At 44.6% G+C, this 24,818-nt stretch overlaps 1 protein-coding gene across 3 annotated transcripts in view; it reads left to right on the top strand.

The window, feature by feature from the left end:
- ARHGEF28 (Rho guanine nucleotide exchange factor 28) overlaps positions 1-24,818 on the top strand; it is a 287,796-nt gene that overhangs the window by 226,240 nt on the left and 36,738 nt on the right. For all 3 annotated transcript variants that reach the window (XM_088443751.1, XM_088443750.1, XM_088443752.1), the window contains 4 exons: positions 5,356-5,603; positions 10,249-10,371; positions 18,504-18,621; positions 22,096-22,350. In XM_088443751.1, the coding sequence (XP_088299877.1) occupies positions 5,356-5,603; positions 10,249-10,371; positions 18,504-18,621; positions 22,096-22,350 (744 nt within the window). The remainder of the gene's footprint in view (positions 1-5,355; positions 5,604-10,248; positions 10,372-18,503; positions 18,622-22,095; positions 22,351-24,818) is intronic.

The following is a 24,818-nucleotide window of genomic DNA, read 5'->3' as shown; positions in this document are numbered from 1 at the left end:
AGGAGTCCTTCTCCCCAGGGACCTCTCTAAGGTTCACTCACTCAAGTTTTATCCTTTGCTTGCGAAAATCCGACAGGAGCTTACCACTTGGACACTTAAGGGTATCTCATGGATATGTAGGATTAATGTAATAAAAATTAATATCCTACCTCGGGTGCTCTGTCTCTTACAAACTTTGCAGGTACTTATTCCTCACGGTTGGTTAATTTATCTTCATCAGGTGGTGAAGAGTTTTGTGTGGGGTGGGAGAACCCCTCGGTTCAAACATGATGTCCTATTTAGACAAAGGCACTTAGGAGGGCTCCAGCTCCCGCATTTCAGTGTTTATCATGATGCTGTTATACTTAACAGAATACTTGACTGGTCCAGGGAAAATTCTGTTAAACAATGGGTGTCTATTGTGGGCTCCTTTTTGTAGTCACCCCTGACTACTGTGCCCTGGTTGTTACGCTTACCTAGCATTTCACATCCAACCAGGGACCTACATTATAGACTTGGAAAAGGCTTAGTGGCTTAGACTGTATCTCCACAGTTCCCTCTCCTCTAACTCCAATATTTGGCAATCCAGCATTTCCCCCTGGGATTTCCAACCTGGCTTTCAAATGTTGGTCACAGGTAGCGATATCTAGGATGTCAATTGTTGGGAGCCTCCAGAGTACTGTCTTTGCAGGATATTCAAGCTCAGAAGCAGTTACCCAGCAACGAGATCTGGCGATACCTCCAAGTTAAACATTTTCTCCAATGACGAAATCTCCTCTCTTCAGGGACTCACTTTCTCCCTTTCTTTTTTACCTGTTTTTCTTTTTCTTCCTATTCCACTATTTTGTATTTGTTATATTAGATCAGGGATGGGGAACCTCAGGCCCAGGGGCAGTATAAGGCCCTTGGAATCATTTGGTCTGGCTTCTGAGCTTTTTTATGCTAGCCTCACCTGGCTAACAGGGTGCCTAGAATGGCACCCTGCAGCCAGAATCTATGCAGCAGTGCCACCTGGAGCATCCTTGGGACGCTTCATACGGTCACACCGATGCCCTTACAGCTCCCGGGAGCATCGTCAGGATCCTCTAGGCATTTCTGTAATCACCAGGGATTGTGACCCCACCCCTTGTGACGTCACATGGAGGGGGCGTGGTTTGCACCAGGCCCACAATTAATGTTATGTATATCAAGATGGCCCTCGGCAGAAAAAAAGTTCCCCACCCCTGTATTAGATGATTAACTTAACTTTGTATTTTATATGATGGTTTATATAAGTACATACTATTCTATTTGTGGGCTATTTTAGTCCATACAGCATATATAGTGTAATATTCGGGTTACTTTGTTTTGTATACTATTATGGATATTGAATATTATCATATGCTATTGTGCCTATATATTTTTATTTCATAATGTTTAATAAAATTTACTTGCAAAAAAAAATATTTTTTTTTAGCTAGCACCTTCTAGAAGATAATAACTAGAATCTGATTGGTTACTAATGGCAACATCTTCACTTCTTAAACCTCTCACTTTAGTAAATTTACACCATAATGTCTATATTTTGAACATGTCGACATTTTGTCAGTGTCGACATTATTATGTCAACATTCTGAATGTCTACATCCTGAACTTGTCAACATTACAGTGTAGACATTCTGAATGTCGGCATAGTAACTACATACCCATGTAACTGTATCTCCTAAATAATAATATGCATTTTCAATGTATTTGACCCCTTAAAGTGTCTCTGTATTAGAACGACTGAGGAAATCCATTTTTCCACACTGTCCACAGTTTGTTCCTGTTTATGTTCTTCAAAGAGTCATTTTCAGACTTCATCCAGCAATGTTTATAGTCCTTTGTCTAATGGTTTCTTTCCATTGGCTGAATGTAAACAGAGGATTACAGAGTTTCTTTGCTGTTACCTTCCAATAATCATCTAGAGACCAAAACGGGAAATCCTGAGTCCTGATAGAAGAGGTTTTATGCAGGTCAAACACAATGCAGTCTCACTGGCATGTCTTTAGTTTCTCTGGCAGATCTGAAGGCAGTATTGTCGGAGTTGCAAGAGTTATGTTGTGCAATAATAGACGCTCAGTCAGGGCAGTGCAAAGTGCAGCATAGGGCTTGCAGGGGTGTATCTAGGGATCCAAGCGCCCCTGGCAAGGTAATGGACTGTCGCCCCCCTCCCCCCATAATTTCAGGAAGTGCCCCCCAGTAGTAGTCCTCCCTATGCAGTGCCCCCAGTAGTAGTCCTCCCTATGCAGTGCCCCCAGTAGTAGTCCCCTCTATGCAGTGCCCCCAGTAGTAGTCCCCCTGTGCAGTGTCCCCAGTAGTAGTCCACCCTATACAGTGCCGCCAGTAGTAGGACACCTTATGCATTGCCCTCAGTAGTAGTCCTCCTATACACCTATACAGTGCCCCCAGTAGCGGCCACCCCCCCATAATGTGTCCCCAGTAGCGGACCCCAGTAGCACCCATCCCCCCCCCATAACGTGCCCACAGTAGTGGCACCCACAATAGAGTACCCCCAGTAGCGTCCTTCCCCCCCATAATGTGACCCCAGTAGTGTCCACCCCCTATACAGGGCCCCCTAGTAGCCGCACTCCCTGACTGTGCCACAAAAAAAAAAAGAAAAGCAACTTACCTGATTCCCGCTCCTGCCGGCGACCGCCGCTGTCCACTCCATCGGGCCCGCACTCGCACTGCACTATGGGATGGGAGAGACATCATGACGTCTCTCCCATCACCCGCTGCGGGGGGGAGCCAGAAGACAGAGCTCATGAGAGAGCTCCAGCTGGCTCCCTCCGTGGACGCAGCAGCCAGTGAGAGTCTGTCTTACTCTCATTGGCTGGCTGCTATAACAAACATACAGCCGCCGCTGGCGGCTGTGTGTGTTTGTAAGCTGTGTAGGGCAGACCGCTCTCACTGCGGTCTGCCCTACACTTAGGGCCCGGGGGACTAGTGGGGTAGTCCACTCATTGGCTGCTGGTGGCACTGCCGGACAGTGCCCCCCCTTTGGTCAGCACCCCCCCTTTGGCCAGCGCCCCTGGCGAGTGCCATCCTGGCCAATGGGTAGATACGCCCCTGAGGACTTGTAAGGTTTGTTCGGTTTCCTAAGGAGTCGTCGGCTCTCAGCACTGTGTCTCAATAACGTATTGATGAATAGAAAAAAAGGAAGCACTTGGAACAGAACAAGTTAAACAGAAATACAAATGATATGTTTTTAACTAGACATAATAACAACGGCCGGTATTGACAGTAATATTACACAACTAAATAATGTATGCTAGAACTCATCCAATTGAGATTAAATATTTAAAATTTAAAAAATGTATAAAAGTAATCATAAGTCCTCTGCCTGTCTTTTAAGCATATGTCTTAGTAGCAGGCAATAGCAGGTTTATAAATTGAGCTTCAAAAACCTTGTAAATCCTTCATGCACTGAGTTAGTAGAAGCAAAACTTTGGTGTTATACAGTCATTACAAGCTTGCAGGTTCTGCTGAGTAAATCAATGTGATATATTTACCTCCTTTGTTCCACATTCCTTGCCAGGTAATGCATTTTGTAAATATAGTGACTTTACAGCTAACTTACAGAAATAGACAATCCAAGTTAATGCATATATATATATATATATATATATATATATATATATATATAAAAAAATCAATATTGTAGTCCCCATTCATATACCTCTTTGGCTGCTAGGGTATCTGTATTTGCAGCAGCCTTTATCTGAATGGCTTGTGCATTGTGCGTGTGCCTCCCCTCAGCGTAACGGGAGATAAGCCAGCTGGTGTATTGCTACTTGTTCCCTTTAATGTGTTTCCCGGCCTTCAGAACTGCTTCATCAGAAAGGTTTCCGTGCATCTAATTTTTTTAAAAACGGAGATCAGCGCCTGATTGTTTTCTTACATTAAAATATTGGATGCAATACATCTTCAAACATGATTAGGACTTTTTTATGGCAAAGATTTTTGATTCCTGTAATTGGGGTCTTAAGGGAAATATATCAAACCTTCTGAAAATGAAAGTTCCTATAGCAGCCAATTAGTTTCTAGCTATCATTTATCAAGTATATTCTATTAAATGATGGCTAGATGCTGATTGGTCGATATGGGCAATTTCTCCACCTGTTCTCTTTAGAAAGTTTGATGCATCTACCCATAATTCAAAAATATATCTATCTATCTATCTATCTATCTATCTATCTATCTATCTATCTATCTATCTATCTATCTAAAGGGGCAGCACTAGATGGGCAAAGTGATTCTTACCTGCCATAAAATTCTATGTTTCTATGGGGTCTACTTACTAAGCAGTGTTAGGAGACAGAGGGAAAAGTGATAAGAAAGTGATAAGGTGCCAGCCAATCAGCTCCCAACTGCCATCTCACAGGCTGTATTTGAAAAATGACAGTTGGGAGCTGATTGGCTGGCACCTTATCACTTTCTTATCACTTTTACCTCTGTCTCCTAACACTGCTTAGTAAATAGACCCCTATGTAACTACATTTACAAATGACCCCCGTGCAAGCCCTTGCTTGCCTCTCATCAAAATGTTTAGCGGTGCCCCTCACAGGGTCACTTGGTGATCACGTCTAAGTATATGATAGTTATTCAGCAGTGGCAATTATTTCTGCAGCTTTCCTCATGACGAGTCTCTGGATTATATACCTCGTACATGTTTTGTTTGGATTTACTTTGTGGACTTAAGAGATACGGGCCTGGGGAAATTCTGTGTGCTTGAGCAGATTTAATTATATAAGACAGTGATTTATGTGTATTAGGTAAGCTACTGACCTAATTGCTGCTTTCTGAATTTAATCATAATAAAAAATTATATTAGTGTAAATATTTGACGAGGTTTAAAAATAAACATCGATTACAGCATATTAGTGAAAAGAAATTGGATATAATTATACTGCAAATGACCTGTAATGAGTTCATGTATCCTGTTCCTTTTATTTCTGTCCTTTAATAAATACCTGCGCACTAATCTAATTGCAATTTTGCCGGGGATTAAAAGGAAGAAACTGGTAAATACAAAGAATATATTATGTACATGTCCGTCTCCTAAAGCTGATTAGATCATTGTCCTCATAACATTGGCTATGTGAAATTAAATTCCCACCTATATTGCTCTCATCAAAACACTTTGGATAACTAGGCTGAGACAGTATAGCACAATCTAGATTGCAAGCCTTGGTCAATACAAGTACGATACAGGTTTTAGTACTTTATAAGAATATATCTACCTCCCGTGGATAACCTGACTCCCTCCTAGCCTGTGAAATGAGCCGTTTGAGCTGTATATGTTCTAATGTAGTGTAGGATTGTTGTATTATCCTATTGTTTTTGTTGCTGCAGAACTCATGCAGACGGAACTGCATCACATCCAGACCCTGTCCATTATGTCTGAGATATTCAGGAAAGGGATGAAGGAGGAGCTGCAGCTGGACCACAGCACTGTGGATAGAATCTTCCCATGCCTCGATGAGCTGCTGGAAAGCCACAAGTCCTTCTTCTGCAGCCTGAGGGAGCGGAAGCTGGAGTCTAGGGAAGGCAATGACCGGAACTTTGTGATCAATAGGATTGGAGATCTCCTTGTACAGCAGGTATTGGATGTGGTGTCACTTTACATTAACACAACTTGAAAAAATTACGGTTCATTTACTTAATATAATTGTATGGTACAACAAACTGACGCACGTAAATAAAACTAAACAAAAACACATGATATTCTCCATTTGACCATTTCTAGTGCTCACATGTCTCATTATGCACAGTCCGGCCCCAGTCACAGCCTATAAGATGCTGCCCTCGGGCACTGGGTGCTCTTCCATCTTAAACGCTTTTGTCGGTGCAACCTCTTCATACAGTGTACACTATGCGTATAATACTTTTTTATAGCCCGTTTAGCTTGCCATATCACTTTGCCTCTGGGCTCAATTGTTGCCAGCAAGCAGACTGGTATTCAGCAGTGGCGTAACTAGGGTATATTGAGCCTAGGGCAAATTTCAAAATGAAGCCCCCCCCCTCCTATGTGCGCATGCCAAATATGGGCGTGGTCACAAGGGGTATGGTCACTTAAAAATGAGGCATGTCAACATGACACAAACCCCTCTCTCATCACTCTGAACATTCCTTTTCATTCCATATGCACATTAATGCAGTGCCCCCAGTATGCAATGTCCCCAGTAGTGATCTCTATTATGCAGGCCCCCAGTATGCAATGTCCCCAGTAGTGATCCCTATTATGCAGGTTACCCTTATACAGTACCCCCAGTAACGGTCCCCCTCATGCAGCCCCCCATTAGTTCCCCTTATACAGTGCCCCCAGTAGTGGTCTCCCTTATGCAGACCCCCAGTAGTGATCCCCGTTATGCAGTGCACCATGTAGTGGTCCTCCCTATGCAGTGCCCCCAGTAGTGGTCCCCCTTATACAGTGCCCCCAGTAGTGGTCCCCCTTATACAGTGCCCCAGTAGTGGTATCCCTTCAGCAGGCCCCCAGTAGTGGTCCCCCATATCCAGTGCCCCTTATACAGTGCCCCCAATAGTGTTCCCCCTTATGCAGGCCCGCAGTAGTGATCCCCCCCCTATCCAGTGCCCCCTGTAGAGGTCCTCCCTATTCAGTGCCCCCAGTAGCGACTCCCCCCCCCCCCTCCCCCCCTGATGCAGTGCCCCAGCAGTAGTAGTCCCCAGTAGAGGTCCCTCCCCCAATGCAGTGCCACAGTAGTAGCCCCCTCCCAGTAGTGCCCCCAGTAGCGGGTCCCCCCCCCCCGATGCAGTACCCCAGTAGTAGTTCTCTCCCCAGTAGTGGTCCCCCCCACCCCGATGCAGTGCTCCCAATAGACAACACACAAGTTAAAAAAAAACAAAACACTTACCTTAAACCCCACTCCAGCTCCTGTTCCCATCGCCATACGTGCCACCGTAGTCTTCCCGGGCTGGCGCACTCTGCATTATGGAAGAGACGTCATGACGTCTCTCTTATTACCCACTGCAGGAGCCGGAAGATGGAGCTCATGAGTGAGCTCGAGCCCGGCTCTTGCAGTGGGTGCAGCAGCCAATGAGAGTCTGTCTGACTCTCATTGGCTACTGATTAACACACACATCGCTGCCGTGCTGTGTATGCAGCACAGGACTGGGTTGGGCGCAAGGAAACCTAGCGCCGGTCCTGAGTAAATGTGTAGTGCTGACCGGTACCGTGATCGGTGGTTCCCCCATGCACCACCGGTCCCACGGCGCCCAGGGCACGTGCCCCGCTCACCCTGCCCTAGTTACGCCACTGGTATTCAGACCATCTTTCTACTGCTGTGCATAACCTAGTTATTGTTATGTTATTTATTTCTATTGCAGCATTTGCAAATTCCTTAGCTGCTGGGTAAAGACTGGTAAATAATCTTCAATAATTTGCTTATGCTCCTAATAAACCATTGCAGTGAAATCTGTGCAGTGCAAAGGATCAGAAGTAGCTACATGCCTAGGAATGGATCTTAAGTAGCTACATGCCTAGGAATGGATCTGAAGTAGCTACATGCCTAGGAATAGATCAGAAGTAGCTACATGCCTAGGAATGGATCAGAAGTAGCTACATGCCTAGGAATGGATCTGAAGTAGCTACATGCCTAGGAATAGATCAGAAGTAGCTACATGCCTAGGAATGGATCAGAAGTAGCTACATGCCTAGGAATGGATCAGAAGTAGCTACATGCCTAGGAATGGATCTGAAGTAGCTACATGCCTAGGAATGGATCTGAAGCAGCTACATGCCTAGAAATGGATCTGAAGTAGCTACATGCCTAGGAATGGATCTGAAGTAGCTACATGCCTAGGAATGGATCTGAAGTAGCTACATGCCTAGGAATGGATCTGAAGTAGCTACATGCCTAGGAATGGATCTGAAGTAGCTACATGCCTAGGAATGGATCTGAAGTAGCTACATGCCTAGGAATGGATCTGAAGTAGCTACATGCCTAGGAATGGATCTGAAGTAGCTACATGCCTAGGAATGGATCTGAAGTAGCTACATGCCTAGGAATGGATCTGAAGTAGCTACATGCCTAGGAATGGATCTGAAGTAGCTACATGCCTAGGAATGGATCTGAAGTAGCTACATGCCTAGGAATGGATCTGAAGTAGCTACATGCCTAGGAATGGATCAGAAGTAGCTACATGCCTAGGAATGGATCAGAAGTAGCTACATGCCTAGGAATGGATCTGAAGTAGCTACATGCCTAGGAATGGATCTGAAGTAGCTACAGGCCTAGGAATGGATCAGAAGTAGCTACATGCCTTTGTCATAATAGGGTGTCACAATCCCTTCAGCCATTCCAGCCGGTACACTGTTTGTCTATTTGCTGTACCTATCCCCTTATATGTAAAGCTCCAGCTCACCTGCAAAATGTGATGTGCTATTACTGGTTATCAATGCAGAACACTTATTAATATATGTACTTGATATAAAATTACTAAAAGTTCATTAAATTAACTAAACTATTATACATTGTGTGCCATGATATTCATTTTAATATTTGAATGTAGGGTAACAAAAATTCTGGAACCCAACATAACAAACGTTTTATTAAACAACCTCTAATCGATTTGATGAGTAATAGTTCATAATTCATAGCTCTATATATTTTTCCAAAATTAAGAACTAAAGAAGTTAGTAACTTGGAACAAATAACAATTTTCTCCAGTCTGTGTATTTTGCTATCTTTGGGTTATCCACATATGTTAAAGTCCAGTGCTTGACTGCTAATTGGAATTCCCTGAAGACCTGGGAATGAGGCACCACTTGCTTACCAATCCATCTTGTAAGGAATATAGGGCCTGATTCAGAGCCGGATGCAATTAGCGCTCGCTCGTCCTGAAAATAGGGGTGGCTATTCAAATGAACCGTTCGCTGTTTGCGGTCTGTTCACGCCTCTAGGTCTGAACGAGCGTACAAAACTTGCGGTCGTTTTTTGGGAAACTACGCCCCCTGGCCGCTCGCATCCTACGTCATGTCCGCTATTTATTAGATTAATCGAGTACATCGAACAGGGTATGAACTGCTCGCTATTTTTGAGGTTGGTTTTTGCTACCACAATTTTGCGAGCAGTTCTGGCTATAAAATAACCCAGTGACGTGGTCAGTGACGCTGCTGTTTTAAATATGTGCACCCATAAAACGCCCGTTTTGACCTTTAAGCACGCCTGCATTCGGATCTCCACTCCCCGTTTTCAAGCACCTTCCCCTGTTACCACCCACATATGCCTCATTCTGTCACTCAAATTAGCAGGCATTCGCTATTTTGCGAGCACATGAATTTCGGCCGCACTGACTGGTTCGCGCATGCGTATAACGATCCGTACGCATGCGCAGTTGGGCAAACATCGCTCGGAGCGAACGAGCTGCTGCTTACGAGTGGCTCTGAATCAGGCCCATGGGGCCGGATTCAGCAAGGGGACGCACGCTAGCAGACGCACGCACCCAGCCGCTGCGAGAATATGCTAATAAATGCATACACACGGAGATTGCAGCACAAGAAGCAGACACCCAGCAAAACGTAAAGCCGCCCACCTATGCTGTGATTGACAGCTTAAAAACATCAGGAACATCGACTGCCATCAAAGCTGGGTGTACGCTAAGGGTAGACCTGACCCTGCCGCAGGCCTTGAGAGATTCCTGCACGCAAAGTTACGCCCAGCTGCGTGCGGCCGAACACCCCCCTGTCACCACCCACAAATGGCACTTCCTGTCAATCAACATCGAAGGTCTCTGCGGGCTGCCTGCATACTCTGAGAGAGCCCTTACCATACTCAGCAAACATCGGCTCGCACCGTGCGTTCTCTCACTAGAGTTGCTTGCTGAATCAGGTCCATAGTTAGGAAAAGTATTTATATATAGCATTATTTATTAATTTATTTGTTTTGAATGATTTTTCATTTAATTATCTTAAACAGATGCAATATATTTCCTGTAGCTTGTGTTTGCATAATTTGTGTGATTGGTGTTTGGATAATATTTTATTCTACTGTATATTACAAAATTTCTAACTGACGTCTTTCTTTTACTTATTTACATAAGTACATTTACTACTTATTTACATAATCTTTTAGATATTTAATTCTTGAAGTGACTAGGCCTAATCGTTTGCAATTTGGTTTCTGTATTTATTTGTATTTTCCCAATTCGTCTTTGTTGCAGAACCTTTTTGCTTTCTTGTGCTCACAATATGCTGGTGATGCCTAAACGCTTTAATTTCTTATGTAGTTTTCAGCGGAAAATGCAGATAAAATGAAGAGGATTTATGGCGAATTCTGCAGTCACCACATTGAGGCCGTGAACTTGTTTAAAGAGCTGCAACAGAACAAAAAGTTCCAGAATTTCATAAAAGTAAGTGTTATTTTCACCTTTAGAACACATGTAAGAATACCAGATGCGTCTGATAATATGGCGGAAATGGCATATGGACCCGTAGCCCGTGCAAGAATCAGCCCACGGGGACACAGAGCATGCAATTCTCCAGAAGACTTCTCCGGATCACTCCTGTTGGTTCTCCCTGCATTCTGGATGATCTTGACCAGTGTTTCCAAACTCATTCCATAGTGAGCACTAACAGTGCATGTTTTCCAGGTCTCCTCACAGTATCACAAGTGAAATAATTAGCAGGGGAGGGGGGATTGATGGCACTGGAGGCCCAGGCACTGCCAGAACAGGGAGGGGGGGCCGTCTGCTCCTACTGCCGCTGCACAGCATGTAACCCTTTACTTCCCCCTTGAGTGAAAGAGGTGGTAAACGGCCACCGCTCGCTGCCGCCGACCCTGCCTGCACTACTCGGCCTCATGGCCACTGGCTGCTTTACCCTAAACACCGCACTGAGGTCCGCCCGGTTCTGGGGATCAATAGCTTTTTTGGGAGTCGGCGCGAGTGACATCATGACGTCACGCACGCTGCTGGAAGGGAGAAGTCGGAGGAGCTGCAGCGCGAGAGGAGCAGCTCCAGGGTCTGCTGGAGAAGAAGAAGCCAGAAGGAGGGACTCGGAGCCTTCTTCAAGGAGATAAGGTAAGTAAATCATTTAGATTTAATAAACCAGGGAAAAGGGTAGCATGGAAGGGGCAGGGGGCCCAGGGAGGAAGGGGAGGCATGGGGGCCCTGGCTATTTAGTTAGTCCTGTGCCCCACAATTGCTGATGGAAGCCCTGGTGCTCCCTAAGGAACGAGTTTGGGAAACACTGTTCAGCCTCATCACTGTAAGAAAGGAAAAACTAACTCATTGTTTTTAATAGAGGTAAACAAAATCATGCTGTGTTTGATTGCTTGTATTGTTCAACAGGTTAAATATTATTTTTTACTTTCCCATACAATATAGCAACTATTCATATATTAGTTTATTTAGTGCTGTTTTAAGAATCTCTCAGTGAGGCAATAAATAGTGCATCTGCTCTAGTCTTACAGATATTAGCGTCCACTATTAAATATTTGGTCATTTTGGTTTCTTGATTCCGTTGTTAATATTAGTTCTAGTCCAAAATATTAATGTGTACATTGTACTATGAGAAAAATGCATTTATATAAAATTGGAACGGTTTCCTTTTGGGATGCAGTTCAATGGTCCCCTTGTATGTTACAAGTAGGTGTTGGGGTCACTAATGTGATGGAATAGCCTGCATTCTTATTAGTAATGTGATATACATAAAATAACTGACTCCATTGTGTATAGATGAAGATTACAATTTCATGCCTTAAAGCATCCCCAAGTCTGTTGTGAAAGTCTTGTGCCCGTATTACAAGTGCCTATACCAGTCTTGTGCCCGTATTACAAGTGCCCGTATTACAAGTGCCTATACCAGACTCCTCGGGTGCACTCGTTCAGTACATCTTCTAATGGTCTTCCTTTATTCTCAGCAATGCAACAATTAGTTTTGCTTATTTTATTTTTGGAAATTGTACTTAACATGTACTAATTTATATCTTATGAGTTTTCAGTATGCAATAATATAATCTCATCATTACATACAGTTAGACTGATGTTGTCAACGCTTCAAGTTTGAACTGGTTCTAAGGCAGTTCTTCTCTACACTTTTTGGTGTATTCAGGAATATTTAAAAAATCATTGTGATGGGGCTTGGCTATGCCTAGGGTGTAAAGGTAAACACTAGACAGCAGCTCCATCCTGGGGCTGTTTTATAAGCTCACCGCACCCACAAGCCACTTGTAAGTAACACTGACCTGATTAAAGCTCTACAATGAGCAGGCAGTAGAGAAAGTTTGTGACTCATACCTGTCAGTTCGCTAATTGTCAGTAGTTTGCACACGTAGCTTGGAGTAATGAGTGTGGTATCATATCATCTAGTCCAGAGCATAAGATCCTTCCCCTCCATCTGGTCCTTCAGCTGCTGGTGCCAGGGGACAATACAGAACTCTGATAGGTAAAGATGAAGAAATAATAGGACAGACAGACAGGATAGTGATAACGACCAGCACGTAAAGCAGAGGGTCAGCCTGACAGAAGCCTGCGGCTGGTGAATGAGCAAGTGCCACAAAATGCATGGTCACTGCATGTTCCTCCCAAAGTCATAGTCCGCAATGATACACTCGTTTTGGGGCCAGATTTAACCAGTTGGATAAGTTGTTATATGTTCCCCTGAGGTCAAGAATTACAACTAATTGGCAATTGTTAGACAGCTACTGCATGTACAGGGGTGTGCAATCTCCCCTATGACATTTGCCCTGGCTATAGGGGACCATGGCCCCCATTATATGCTTTATATCCTGGTGATGTTCCACTATTTTTGGTGATACTTTCAGTAGTCTGGGCACTTGTAAATTACTCTGAATTCATATTAATAGAAGTAAATTTAGATTTTCTTTTGGTATCTTATGCCACTAGTAGGTGTGGTAAACCAGAGGCCAATCTTTTCTGTACCTAGGTATTAGTATATTTGCTGTGTTTGAAAACTATACTCTACATAATCAGCAGCTCCTGCTTACAGAGGGGAAAACTTCCTGTCAGAGCGGTGAGGCGTGTAAATAGAATTAATATAATAATGTTGCTGTTATTGTACGGTGTGCAACTACCCTTCTGAATGACAATGACAGTAATTCATTGCATCAGTAGAATTTTTTTTTTTGTGAATTTATTTGGAACATAGAGACAGACTATGCTTGTGCATTCTACAGAGGTCTAAAGCACAGGGCACCTAGCCCACAGCTCTATTTCCTGACCGTTCTGATACTGCACCCACATTGCTGAGCCTCCAGCCTTCTGGTTGAAGCTTGTCCAAAACAGAGTGCAATGTATACACATAACTTAGTGAGGGCAATAGAGGGGAGTCATTGGAAGAACGTGCTGCCTGATCAAAGTGAATTAATGACAACTGATAAGGTCTAGGACAAGTCTGGTAAGCCAGTAAGGTTAGACTAGAGGGCACTGAGCTGTGGATAGTTCATGGTATGGCACTAATGCAGCACTTAAATTTGTGTCCTCATAGACCTAGGGGTCTAGTTACTAAGCAGTGTTAGGAGACAGAGTGAAAAGTGATAAGGTGCCAGCCAATCAGCTCCCAACTGTCATTTTTCAAACACAGCCTTTGAGATGGCAGTTGGGAGCTGATTGGCTGGCACTTATGACAGACTTATCACTTATCACTCTGTCTCCTAATGGTGCGTACACACTACACGATATGCTCCCTGAGCGATATCGCATAGTGTGTCCCCGGCAGGCTGTGCTCAATGTCGTTCATGACATTGAGCACAGCCGCTGAACGATATCATTAACGATATCGTTCAGCGCCGGGCTCTCTCCCCCATTCCCCAACATGCAGCAACCTGACGAGATCGTCAGGTTGGCCTGCATGTCACCCCGATGAACGATAATGACGACGACCCACGGGAACACGCGTCGTCGTCATCGTTTTGGGGTTAAAAATGGACGATAAAGTGGACGACTGAACGATAACGATATCGTTATCGTTCAGTCGTCCACTTTATCGCCCAGTGTGTACGCACCATAACACTGCTTAGTAAATAGACCCCCTAGTCTCAATACTAGATGCGGTGCAAGATTCCTGGCATCGTAGCACTTTGTATACAGATTTAGACTCTATCACATACAGATGTACAAGTGCCGCATATCAAATTAATTAGTCCAGTCTCATTACGCGGTATGTTGCATCTGATGGTGAATAAGATGCACATTCTATTGAAGAAGACGCTCGGCACAAGCCGGTTGACAGAGGACCTGGAGCGATGAGAAGAGCAGTTTTGCGTGACTGCAACAAAAGTGTATGCGGACACATCTGTATAGACAATATTCTGAAATCATTTTTAATGATAACAGTAACCATTTTAGTTTACCCTTAAACCCTCTTATCCCTATCTCTAAGTGGGTTTAAGGATTGATTGCCAACACAACCCTAATGTGTGGAGTTTGTATATTCTCCCCATGCCTGTGTGGGTTTCCTCCGGCTACTCCAGTTTCCTCCCACACTCCAAAAATATACTGTGCGTGTTGTTTTCTATTACTGAGTTGTTGTTGTTGTTTAGTACTCTAACAAAGAAAAGGTTGTTATGTGGATTATATGGTGAACTACAACACCACGTAATTAGTGGAAAGGTTCTGTCTTTGAACATTAAATGGGAGCAAGACACTACGGGATGAAATGATTCAGGTTCTCTCCCAGGTGTCACCAGATTGTGGCCAGAGATTATCACAAAGGTAAATCATTTATAGGGTGTATCGCGATCCTCTTATGTCACACAGAGGACTGTGGCCAACACCTCTAGGTATTAAGTGTCACCTGCACACAAGTCATTTAATGTACCTTCAATGGAGCTGACCTAAGATACTGATAGTACTGCAGACTTACATAATGCAATACCCATACATGATATATGTGGTCTTTATACTTAGCTGTAATGTCCGATTCAGTTATAGTATTATCTTTTGGGGGGAAGGGGGGGGGAGTCAGTTTGTGTTAATGTCAAACATGCAAAAAAATAACAATATTACAAAAATAAATCATAGTGCAAACCCTATGTATAACTATGGAGGGTTAAATGTTTCAGAATCATAGTCAGCCTTATTGCTCATGTAAGTGTAATTGGCATATATCATATTGATCTGTAGTTGTTTAGAACTTTGGTTTCTTGTATACAAAAGGTTTGGTGAACTGCAAGAAAATGATGAAATAACAGACTGTGAGGTTATGTCTTATACTGTGGATCCCCCCTGTGGCCACTAGTGAGAATACACCCCAGTGCTGTGCCACGCAGAATAGACGCTAGGATAGAGTAAAATTTTTATGAAATCTGCAGGAAGATATCAGTCATTAGTTTGGGGAAGGTAACGGGGGTAAGGACTAAAATGCAGGCGTGTCGTGGCCGATTTTGGGGGTGTATTGCAACCAGCGTTTGCAAATTCATACACAGTGGTTAAAGCTCCGGTGTCTTACTTGGGCAACGGACATTATGAACGACGATGGGGTCTGGTTATACTCCCATGACACTCCCAAGTGATCTCATGCTCGCTGCTCAGAAACACCCATTTCACGGAAAGCGTGATCTGTCATCGGACTAATCAATCCGCCTGCTCTTACCATCTCTGTCCGCATATGTTTGCAGGGGGCGGCACATGCGCAGTCTGTGATCGCTTTCTATGACACGTGCACAGTTTGCAAACATCCGCAAGATACGTCTGCATTTGGTTTTGCATCTACCTGAGAATCAGGCCCTTATTGTGTACAGTAGGCAGCAACTGTATTATATTTATATTATAGTGCTCTATTATTTACATGTCACTGGGAAATCAAGACAAGTAAATTCTAAACTCCTTACCCTCCCCTCTTCATTTGGTCTCGCCCAATGGACTTCATGACCCTCCCATGTGAGTGGGCACTCAATCGACCTGGTCTCTTTACTCACCGTTGTGATACTTCTGATTACTCCAATTCCCCATTCCCCCTCTCTGACCATCACCTTCTCTCTTTTAACTTATCCCTCTCTCCTTCCCCTCCACTACCTCCTAAGGCTACCATTGCTAAGCGCAACATTGAGGCTATTGACACTGTTGCTTTTTCCTCCCTGCTGGACTCACTTCTCTCCCCTATCCCTTCTCTCTCCTGCCCTGAACAAGCCACTCCCTTACTTCTGCTCTTGACTCTGTTGCTCCGGCAATAACTACTCACCCTCACAGATCCACACCACAAGCCTGGCATTCCAAATGCACCAGATACCTGCAAAAGTGTTCACGAATTGCTGAGCGTCAGTGGAGGAACTCGCGGTCTAGGGCTGAGTTCCTCCTTGTGAAATTTATTCTCTTATCCTACAGTGCTGCCCTGTCCTTCTCCAAACAATCATATTTCAAGAACCTCATCTCCTCCCAGTCCTCAAACCCCCGGTGTCTCTTTGAACTTTCAACTCCCTCCTCTGCCCTTCCCCCTCCTCGCCTCCGCTCCTCACTTTCTGCCCTTGACTTTGCCACCTACTTTACATCTAAAATTGACTCCATACGTGCGGCTATCCTATCCCACCAGACCCTCAGCACTCCTGCCCCTCCTTTCCCTGACCACCCCTCCCCATCTGTCTCGCCAACTATGACATCCTTCTCCCCTGTTTCTGGAGAGGAACTCATGGCCCTCATCTGGTCCTCCCCTCCTTCCACCTCCCCCCTTGACACTATCCCTTCCCGTCTCCTCTGTTACCTGTCTCTCTCTGCCTGTTCCCATCTTGCCCACTTCCTCAATTTCTCCCTATCATCTGGCACTGTCCCTTCTGCATTCAAACATGCCCTTGTCTCCCCCATTCTTAAAAAACCTACCCTTGATCCTAGCATACTCCAACTACCAACCTATCTCTCACCTCCCTTTTGCTTCCAAACTCCTTGAGCATATTGTTTACAACCGCCTTACCACCTTTCTTTCTTCCCACTCCCTCCTTGACTCATTTCAATCTGCCTTCTGTTCTCTCCACTCCACTGAAACTGCCCTCACGAAAGTCAGCAATGACCTCCTTGCTGCCAAATCCAAGGGCCACTACTCTCTGCTCATTCTCCTTGACCTCTCTGCTGCATTTGACACTGTAGACCACCCTATCCTCCTGCAAATCCTTCACTCTCTTGGTTTACATGGCATTGCCTTCTCCTGGGGGTCCTCCTACCTCTCTGATTGTTCCTTCTGTCTCCTCTCAGGACTCCTCTTCCCCCCCACTTCCACTAACAGTAGGAGTTCCCCAAGGTTCTGTTCTTGGACCTCTCCTATTCTCCCTATATACGTCCTCTTTACGTGAACTCATCCAACTCTTTTGACCTCCAATGTCATCTCTATGCTGATGATATTCAAATCTACCTTTCCACCCCTAGCCTCTCCCCCTCACTCCTTACCCGTATTTCCAACTGTCTCTCTGCTATCTCTTCCTAGATGTCCCAGCGCTTTCTTAAACTTAACATGTCTAAGACTGAGCTGATCATCTTCCCACGCTCTTCCATTACCTCACTTCCCACAATTTCATTATCTATTGATGGCACAACTATCTCCTCTAGTCCCAAAGTGTGCTGTCTTGGAGTTATCCTAGACTCCTTCCTCTCCTTTAAACCACACATTCAGCACCTCTCGCAGTCCTGCCGTTTCCACCTAAAAATATTTCCAGGATTAGACCCTTCCTCACCCAGGATGCTACTAAAACCATCATCCACTCACTGGTCATCCACTCACTGGTCGTCTCCAGATTGGACTACTGTAACCTTCTTCTAACTGGCCTCCCAGTCTCCCACCTCTCTCCACTACAAGCGGTCCTCAATGCTACTGCTCGACTCATCTTCCTCTCCAGATGTTCTACACTGGCTTCCCTTCCTCTTCAGATGCCAATTCAAGGTTCTTACACTTGCCTTCAAAGCCCTCACCAAATCCTCTCCCACTTACATTTCTGACCTACTCTCCCTTCACACTCCCGTCTGTCCACTTCACTCAACAAAGACATGCCGCCTCTCTTGCCAACTGATTACTTCCTCCCACTCCTGCCTCGAAGATTTTGCCCGCGCTGCTACCTACCTTTGGAACTCTCTCCCTCTCCCTCTCAGACTCTCCACCTCTCTACAAATCTTCAAACATGCTCTCAAGACCCACTACTTCATCAAGGCCTTCCAGCTCTCATCCTAACCCACTTCTTGCTCTTTCCTCCCTATCTACCCCTTCTGTGTCACGCCTGTCTGTCTGCCCCTCCCCTTTAGAATGTAAGGTCTCACAAGCAGGGACCTCTTTCATCATGTGCTTCGCTTTACATTTTCTACTACTCCTTACTCCCCACAAGGGCACCTAGCACTTGACTGCTAACTCCCTGCTGCTTATTGTGAGTGCTTTAATCGCTATTGCAGCACTGTATATAAACCATGTCCTCGTCCTGCACTGTAATGTACTGTAAGTTACTTGTTTCTTGTTCACTTATTAGTTTATGTACTATGTAAGGCGCTGTGGAACACTTGTGGCGCCATATAAATAAAGTATAATAATAATAAATATGTTGTGCTTATAGGTGACAAACAGTAATCTACAGGCTCGTCGCCGGGGGATCCCTGAATGTATCCTCCTTGTAACACAACGCATCACCAAGTACCCGGTGCTGGTGGAGAGGATATTACGCTATACACCAGGTCAGTGCCATAGACTTCACTGCACACAATGATGTCATTAGTTGATAGCATTCATTTGCGTGAATAGTGGTTCAGACCACGAAACAGCTGATTGCACGGTGTGCAAATAATGGGTGCGCTTTAATACAGTTTTTATATAATATTTTTTTTATATCCTGCAACCCTCCAGCTATATTAGTAATGGATTGTGTGCAGACATGCAAAATAGATTAGCACATCCTTCATAGTTAGGGTTATTGTGCAGAATGTTATATAACTAATTGCTTAATGCACACATTCATGCTATATGCTTTTCAGTTTTATAAATAAAATATTATGTTAGGATATGTGTAGACACATGTATAGTATGCATGACAATGTATTTATAGTGGGTTAGCTGGACTACTTTGTAATCTATATAGCATAAATCTTATCCAGATGTGTCCTCATACCTAGCATCTATATTCCTAACGTTGTGAGACGCCTGGTGCATCTGAGCTGCTCCGAGAGGTGTAAGATACCATACTCTCCTTTACATCTTACATGTTATTGGCATCGCACACGCAGTGAAACACCACTGACTGTACTACAGATACAGCGAGCTACGACTTTAACCGTACAGGAATTAGATTTAAACATGTACAAAATCGCAGATGAAATGCAACGGAACTTGGCGTGGGAAATAGCCGCGGCCACTGCGTCGTATCACTTCTCACACAGATTCAGTCTTCGACGCACAATGTCACACATGAAACTGATCAGCGCAATCAAAGTAGTTTTATCGCTCCCAGGTTTATTCAAATAAGAGGCACATTTGAGCGAGCAAGGCGCTGACGTGCCGTCTGTTGCCTGTGGCCTGCCTGCTCAGAGAGGGGTTATTTGCAGCAACTTCAGCAACAGTGTATGAGGACACTTTACGAGGAGAGGGCCCATGTGCAGACACTCTGCCGGCCCTCTCCTCAGTAGACTCTGCCATTGTGCCAGAGTCTACTGCGCATGACAAGGTCTCCGGTAACATGGCGTCTGCGCCATAGTCCCGGAGACTTCTCTGCGGAGCATGCACAAAACTCTGGAAAATGGCCACTGTTCTATTTTCTCTGTGATTTGTGCTGCAGCGCTGAAGCGGGACTCCAGAGAGGGAGGTATTAAAAGTGGGTGTGGGCGTCCACCGCACACCCTGCACCCATTATAGATACGCCACTGACACATCTGTATGTACTCACAAAGGGGACTAATTCATGAAGCAGTGAAAAGACTGGAGAAGTGTGCCAGTGGAGAAGTTGCCCATGGCAACCAATCAGCTTTTAGGTTGCATTTATCAAGTCCATTCTATAAAATAATAGGCAGGAGCTGATTGGTTGCAATGGGCAACTTCTCCACTGGCACACTGCTCCATTCTTTTCACTGCTTCATGAATATACCCCACAGTGCGTTCACTACTCTGAGCACTGTACATGTCCCAACAAATGCTCCTTATCAGAATGACTGTTTTCATTACTTCCAAAATATTGTAATCTGTTATGATGTAGTCAGGATGAATAGTGTCAGATGTGTGCTATACACATTTCTATCATGATAGAAGAGCAGTGCATATATATACAGTGCCTTGCAAAAGTATTCACCCCGCCCCCTTGGCTTTTTACCTTTTTTGTTACATTACAACCTGTAATTTTTTTTTTATATTTTTTTTTCCTGAATTTTATGTGATGGATCTGCACAAAATAGTCTAATTTGGTGTAGTGAAATGAGAAAAATATATATATATATATATATATATATAAAAAATAATCTTTTATAGATAAAATTCTGAAAATTGACATGTGCATATGTAATCATCCCCTTTGCTATGAAGCCCCTCAAAAGTTCTGGTGCAACCAATTACCTTCAGAAGTCACATAATTAGTGAAATGAAGTACACCTGTGTGAAATCTAAGTGTCATATGATCTGTCAGTATAAACACACCTTTTCTGAAAGCCCCCAGAGGCTGCAATACCACTAAGCAAGAGGCATTACACCATGAAGACCAAGGAGCTCTCCAAACAAGTCCAGGGACAAAGTTTTTGAGAAGTACAATTCTGGGTTCGGTTATAAAAAAAAATATCCAAATCTTTGATGATCCCAGAGCACCATCAAATCCATCATCAAATGGAAAGAACATGGTACGACAACAAACCTGCCAAGGGAGGGCTGCCCACCAAAACTCACAGACCGGGCAAGGAGGGCATTAATCAGAGAGGCAGCACAGAGACCAAAGGTAACCCTGAAGCAGCTGCAGAGTTCCACAGCAGAGACTGGTGTATCTGTGCATGTGACCACAATAAGCCGTACACTTCGTAGAGCTGGGCTTTATGGAAGAGTGACCAGAAAAAAGCCATTACTTAGTGATAAAAATAAGAAGACACGATTTGAGTTTGCCAAAAGGCATGTGGGCGACTCCCAAAATGCATGGAGGAAGGTGCTCTTTTCAGATAAGACTAAAATTTAACTTTTCGGGCACCAAACTCTATGACTGGCGCAAACCCAACACATCCCATCAACCCAGGAACACCATCCCCACAGAGAAACATGGTGGTGGCAGCATCATGCTGTGGGGATGTTTTTCAGCAGCAGGGACTGGGAAACTGATTCGAGTCGAGGGAAAGATGGATGGTGCTAAATACAGGGATATTCTTGAGCAAAACCGGTTTGTCTGCCTGTGATTTGAGACTGGGACGGAGCTTCACCTTCCAGTAGGACAATGACCCGAAGCATACTGCTAAAGCAACACTCGAGTGGTTTAAGGGGAAACATTTAAATGTGTTTGAATGGCCTAGTCAAAGCCCAGATTTCAATCCAATTGAGAATCTGTGGTCAGACTTGAAGATTGCTGTTCACAAGCTGAAACCATCCAACATGAAGGAGCTGGAGCAGTTTTGCCTTGAGGAATGGGCAAAAATCGGAGGGGCAAGATGTGGCAAGCTCATAGAGACTTATCCAAAGTGACTTGTAGCTGTAATTGCCCAAAAGGTGGCTCGACAAAGTATTGACTTTAGGGGGGTGAATAGTTATGCACGCTGAAGTTTTCTGTTATGTTGTCCTAAAATGATGTTTGATTCACAATATAAAAATAAAACACAACTTCACAGCTGTAGGCATGTTCTGTGAATGAAATGATGTACACCTTCAAACAATCCATTTTAATTGCAGATTGTGAGGCAACAAAACATGAAAAATGCAAAAGGGGTGAATACTTTTGCAGGACACTGTGTATATATGTGTGTGTGTGTATATGTATATATATGTGTGTATATATATATATATATATATATATATATATATATGTGTGTGTGTATATATATATAATTATAATTGTCTGTATCTATATGTTGGGCAGCAATGTTGTCTGTATGGGCTTGCTGCTGTTGATCTGGATTATTCTAGCACTTGTTACTGGTGCACTTGTTACTCAGTTACTGATGCTACATCTCTTAACATTGCTCATGCCTCACTTCTAGAGGCGACTGAGGAACACAAGGACCTGTGCCGGGCCCTCTGCCTTATTAAGGACATGATCGCTGCTGTAGATTTAAGAGTCAGTGAATTTGAAAGAAAACAAAAGCTGGAAGAGTTTGTAAATAAGATTGAAAACAAGACTCTGACAAAAATGAAGAATGGCCGCGTCTTTACAAAGCAGGACATCAGGAGCAATGAGCAGGTGCTGCTGCACGAAGGCATCATCCTGTGGAAAACTGCCACTGGGAGATTTAAAGGTAGGTGTATAAATATTTGTCATTTTACACTAATATCAGGAGGGCAGCACTCAAATCTAATTCAGTTACAGTTACAGTCTTCCGTTCCAATAGGAATAGAACATAGAGATCACCTAAAGCCCAGATTTTCTTATGTTATGATTACAAGGTAAGAGTGGAGATGACAAACCACACAGACCGCGCACCATAGACATTCACATCACATGTTCAGGTTCATTTTAAAGTTTGGGAGGCTGCGCTCTGTTTGTGGATAGAGGATTGTATATAAGGGCTGCAAACCCAATAAGAGCGACCCTTCTCTTAGATACAGACAATACATATAAAGAGTGGGCAGCGCTCACTATAATAGCCTTAGTATGTATGACGATAAGTGATGCTGTAGACCACTGGTGTCAAACTCTGGCCCTCCAGCTGCAGTGGAACTACACATCCCAGCATGCTGTGCCACAGTTCTGCTATTAGGGCATGCTAAAACTGTGGCAGGGCATGCTGGGATATGTAGTCCCACAAAAGCTGAAGGGCCCGAGTTTGGCACCACTGCTGTAGATGGAAAGTAAGGAGGGGCTCTAGACTGCACACCCTAATAGTAATGAAAGGTGCCATCATGCTGAGATTTCAAAGTGACATATACAAAAAACAGAGTTGCAGATGCACTATGCGATCATTACTGTATACATTTAAATTTATAACATACAATTTCAGAGGTAGTTTGCATATCAATGGCCACTGATACGGGCCTGCCCACCAGCGTCAAGGTCACCTCATTGAGCAGGTCCCTAACACTCTGGGGTTCACATCTGGGACGCAGGACACCCCAAAAGTCAGCTCAGCCAAAGACCTCCCCAAGGCATCACACGAAAAAAAGGGTGACAGTGAAGTGTTAAAGTATCAGGTGTGTAAAGTAATTAACAAGTGTTATAATAATGATAAGGGTAGAATATGTGTGAAAAAATACATAAATATTAAACAAACATGAAAGTGTATACAAAGTGACTATATGTATTAAATGGTGATGCCCTGGAGAGGTCCAGCCAGAACAGCTCAGGGGGCACATATAGAAACCATTGTAATTCCTACACTGTTCACCTGGTTTGGATGTAATTACCCTCAAATTAAATCTGAAAGTCTGCAGTTAAAGCACATCTTGTTTGTTTCATTTCAAAGCCATTGTGGTGGTGAATAGAGGCCAAAATCTTAAAATTCTGTCAATGTCCCAATATTTATGCACCTGACTGTATATTCCGATTTTCTGACATGTTTTAGCGCGTATAACATTTAGGGCCTGATTCAGACCGTCTTGCAAGTGGCCGCTCGCTTGTACACGGCCGATGTTATGCAATTGCGCATGCATACGCATCACAGTGCGCGTGCGCGAACTTGTCTGAGCGATCAGAAAGCGCTTGCTCGCCCAGCAAAGACAGCCCAGTTGAATGAGTGATGTTTGTGGGTGAATGAGTGCCGTTTGTGGGTGATAACGGGGGCAGGGCAGTAGTAACGGGGGAGTGGAGTTGCGAACCCAGGCGTGTCTGAGTGTTTAAACGCCGTTTCAGAGGCGTGCATAATTAACAGGCAGCGTCATAGTACACGTCACCTGGTTGAATTATACACTGAAGTGCTTGCGGTAGGGTACAGTCAACCGCAAGCGCTGCGGTCAGATCCGATGGAACCCGATGTACCGATGGTTGTATATACTTCCTGGAGATGACGTTCGCTAGTGGGCAGCTAAAGACAGACTGGTGGGCATCTATAAACACAAAGTGATCGCATTCCAAGACATAGTGGGTGTGTTCATACCAGTGGCGGGCTGTGCCGGGGGGCAGGGTGCCATGTGCCCCCTGGGCCGCAGCGTCATGCGGGCTGCGGGCCGGTGCAGTCTGTGTCACTGTGACACAGGTTGCACCGCGTGTGTAACGCTGACCGGACGGAGTTCGGTCAGCGCTACACTGACAAACACACAGCCGCCGGCTCCGGCAGCTGTGTATTTGTTGTAAGCAGCAGCCAATGAGAGTCTGTCAGACTCTCATTAGCTGCAGCTGCTGCGCCCACTGCGGGAGCCGCTCCATTTTCCGGCTCCCGCAGTGGGCAATGGGAGAGACGTCATGATGTCATATGACGTCTCTCCCATAATGCAGAGCGGCCCGGCCCGGGAGGACAGACGGAGGAGCAGATGGCGGCGGTGGGAGCGGGGATTCAGGTAAGTGTTTTTTTTTATTTTGTTTTTTGTATTATGTGAGTCTACGCGGGGGGGGGGGGTCTGGCACTACTGGGGGCACTACAAAGGGGGGGACTACTACTGGGGACATTATAAGGGGGATGGGGACTACAACTACTGGGGGCACTGCAAGGGGGAACTACTACTGTGGGGACTACTGGGGGCACTACAAAGGGGGAGGGGACTACTACTCCTGGGGACTACTACTACTGGGGGCACTACAAGGGGGGTGGGGGACTACTACTACTGGGGACAC

Source organism: Taudactylus pleione, unplaced genomic scaffold, assembly GCF_031769625.1.
Source record: "Taudactylus pleione unplaced genomic scaffold, aTauple2 ptg000333l, whole genome shotgun sequence".
NCBI classification, from domain to species: domain Eukaryota; kingdom Metazoa; phylum Chordata; class Amphibia; order Anura; family Myobatrachidae; genus Taudactylus; species Taudactylus pleione.
This window is presented reverse-complemented; position numbering and strand designations above follow the sequence as displayed.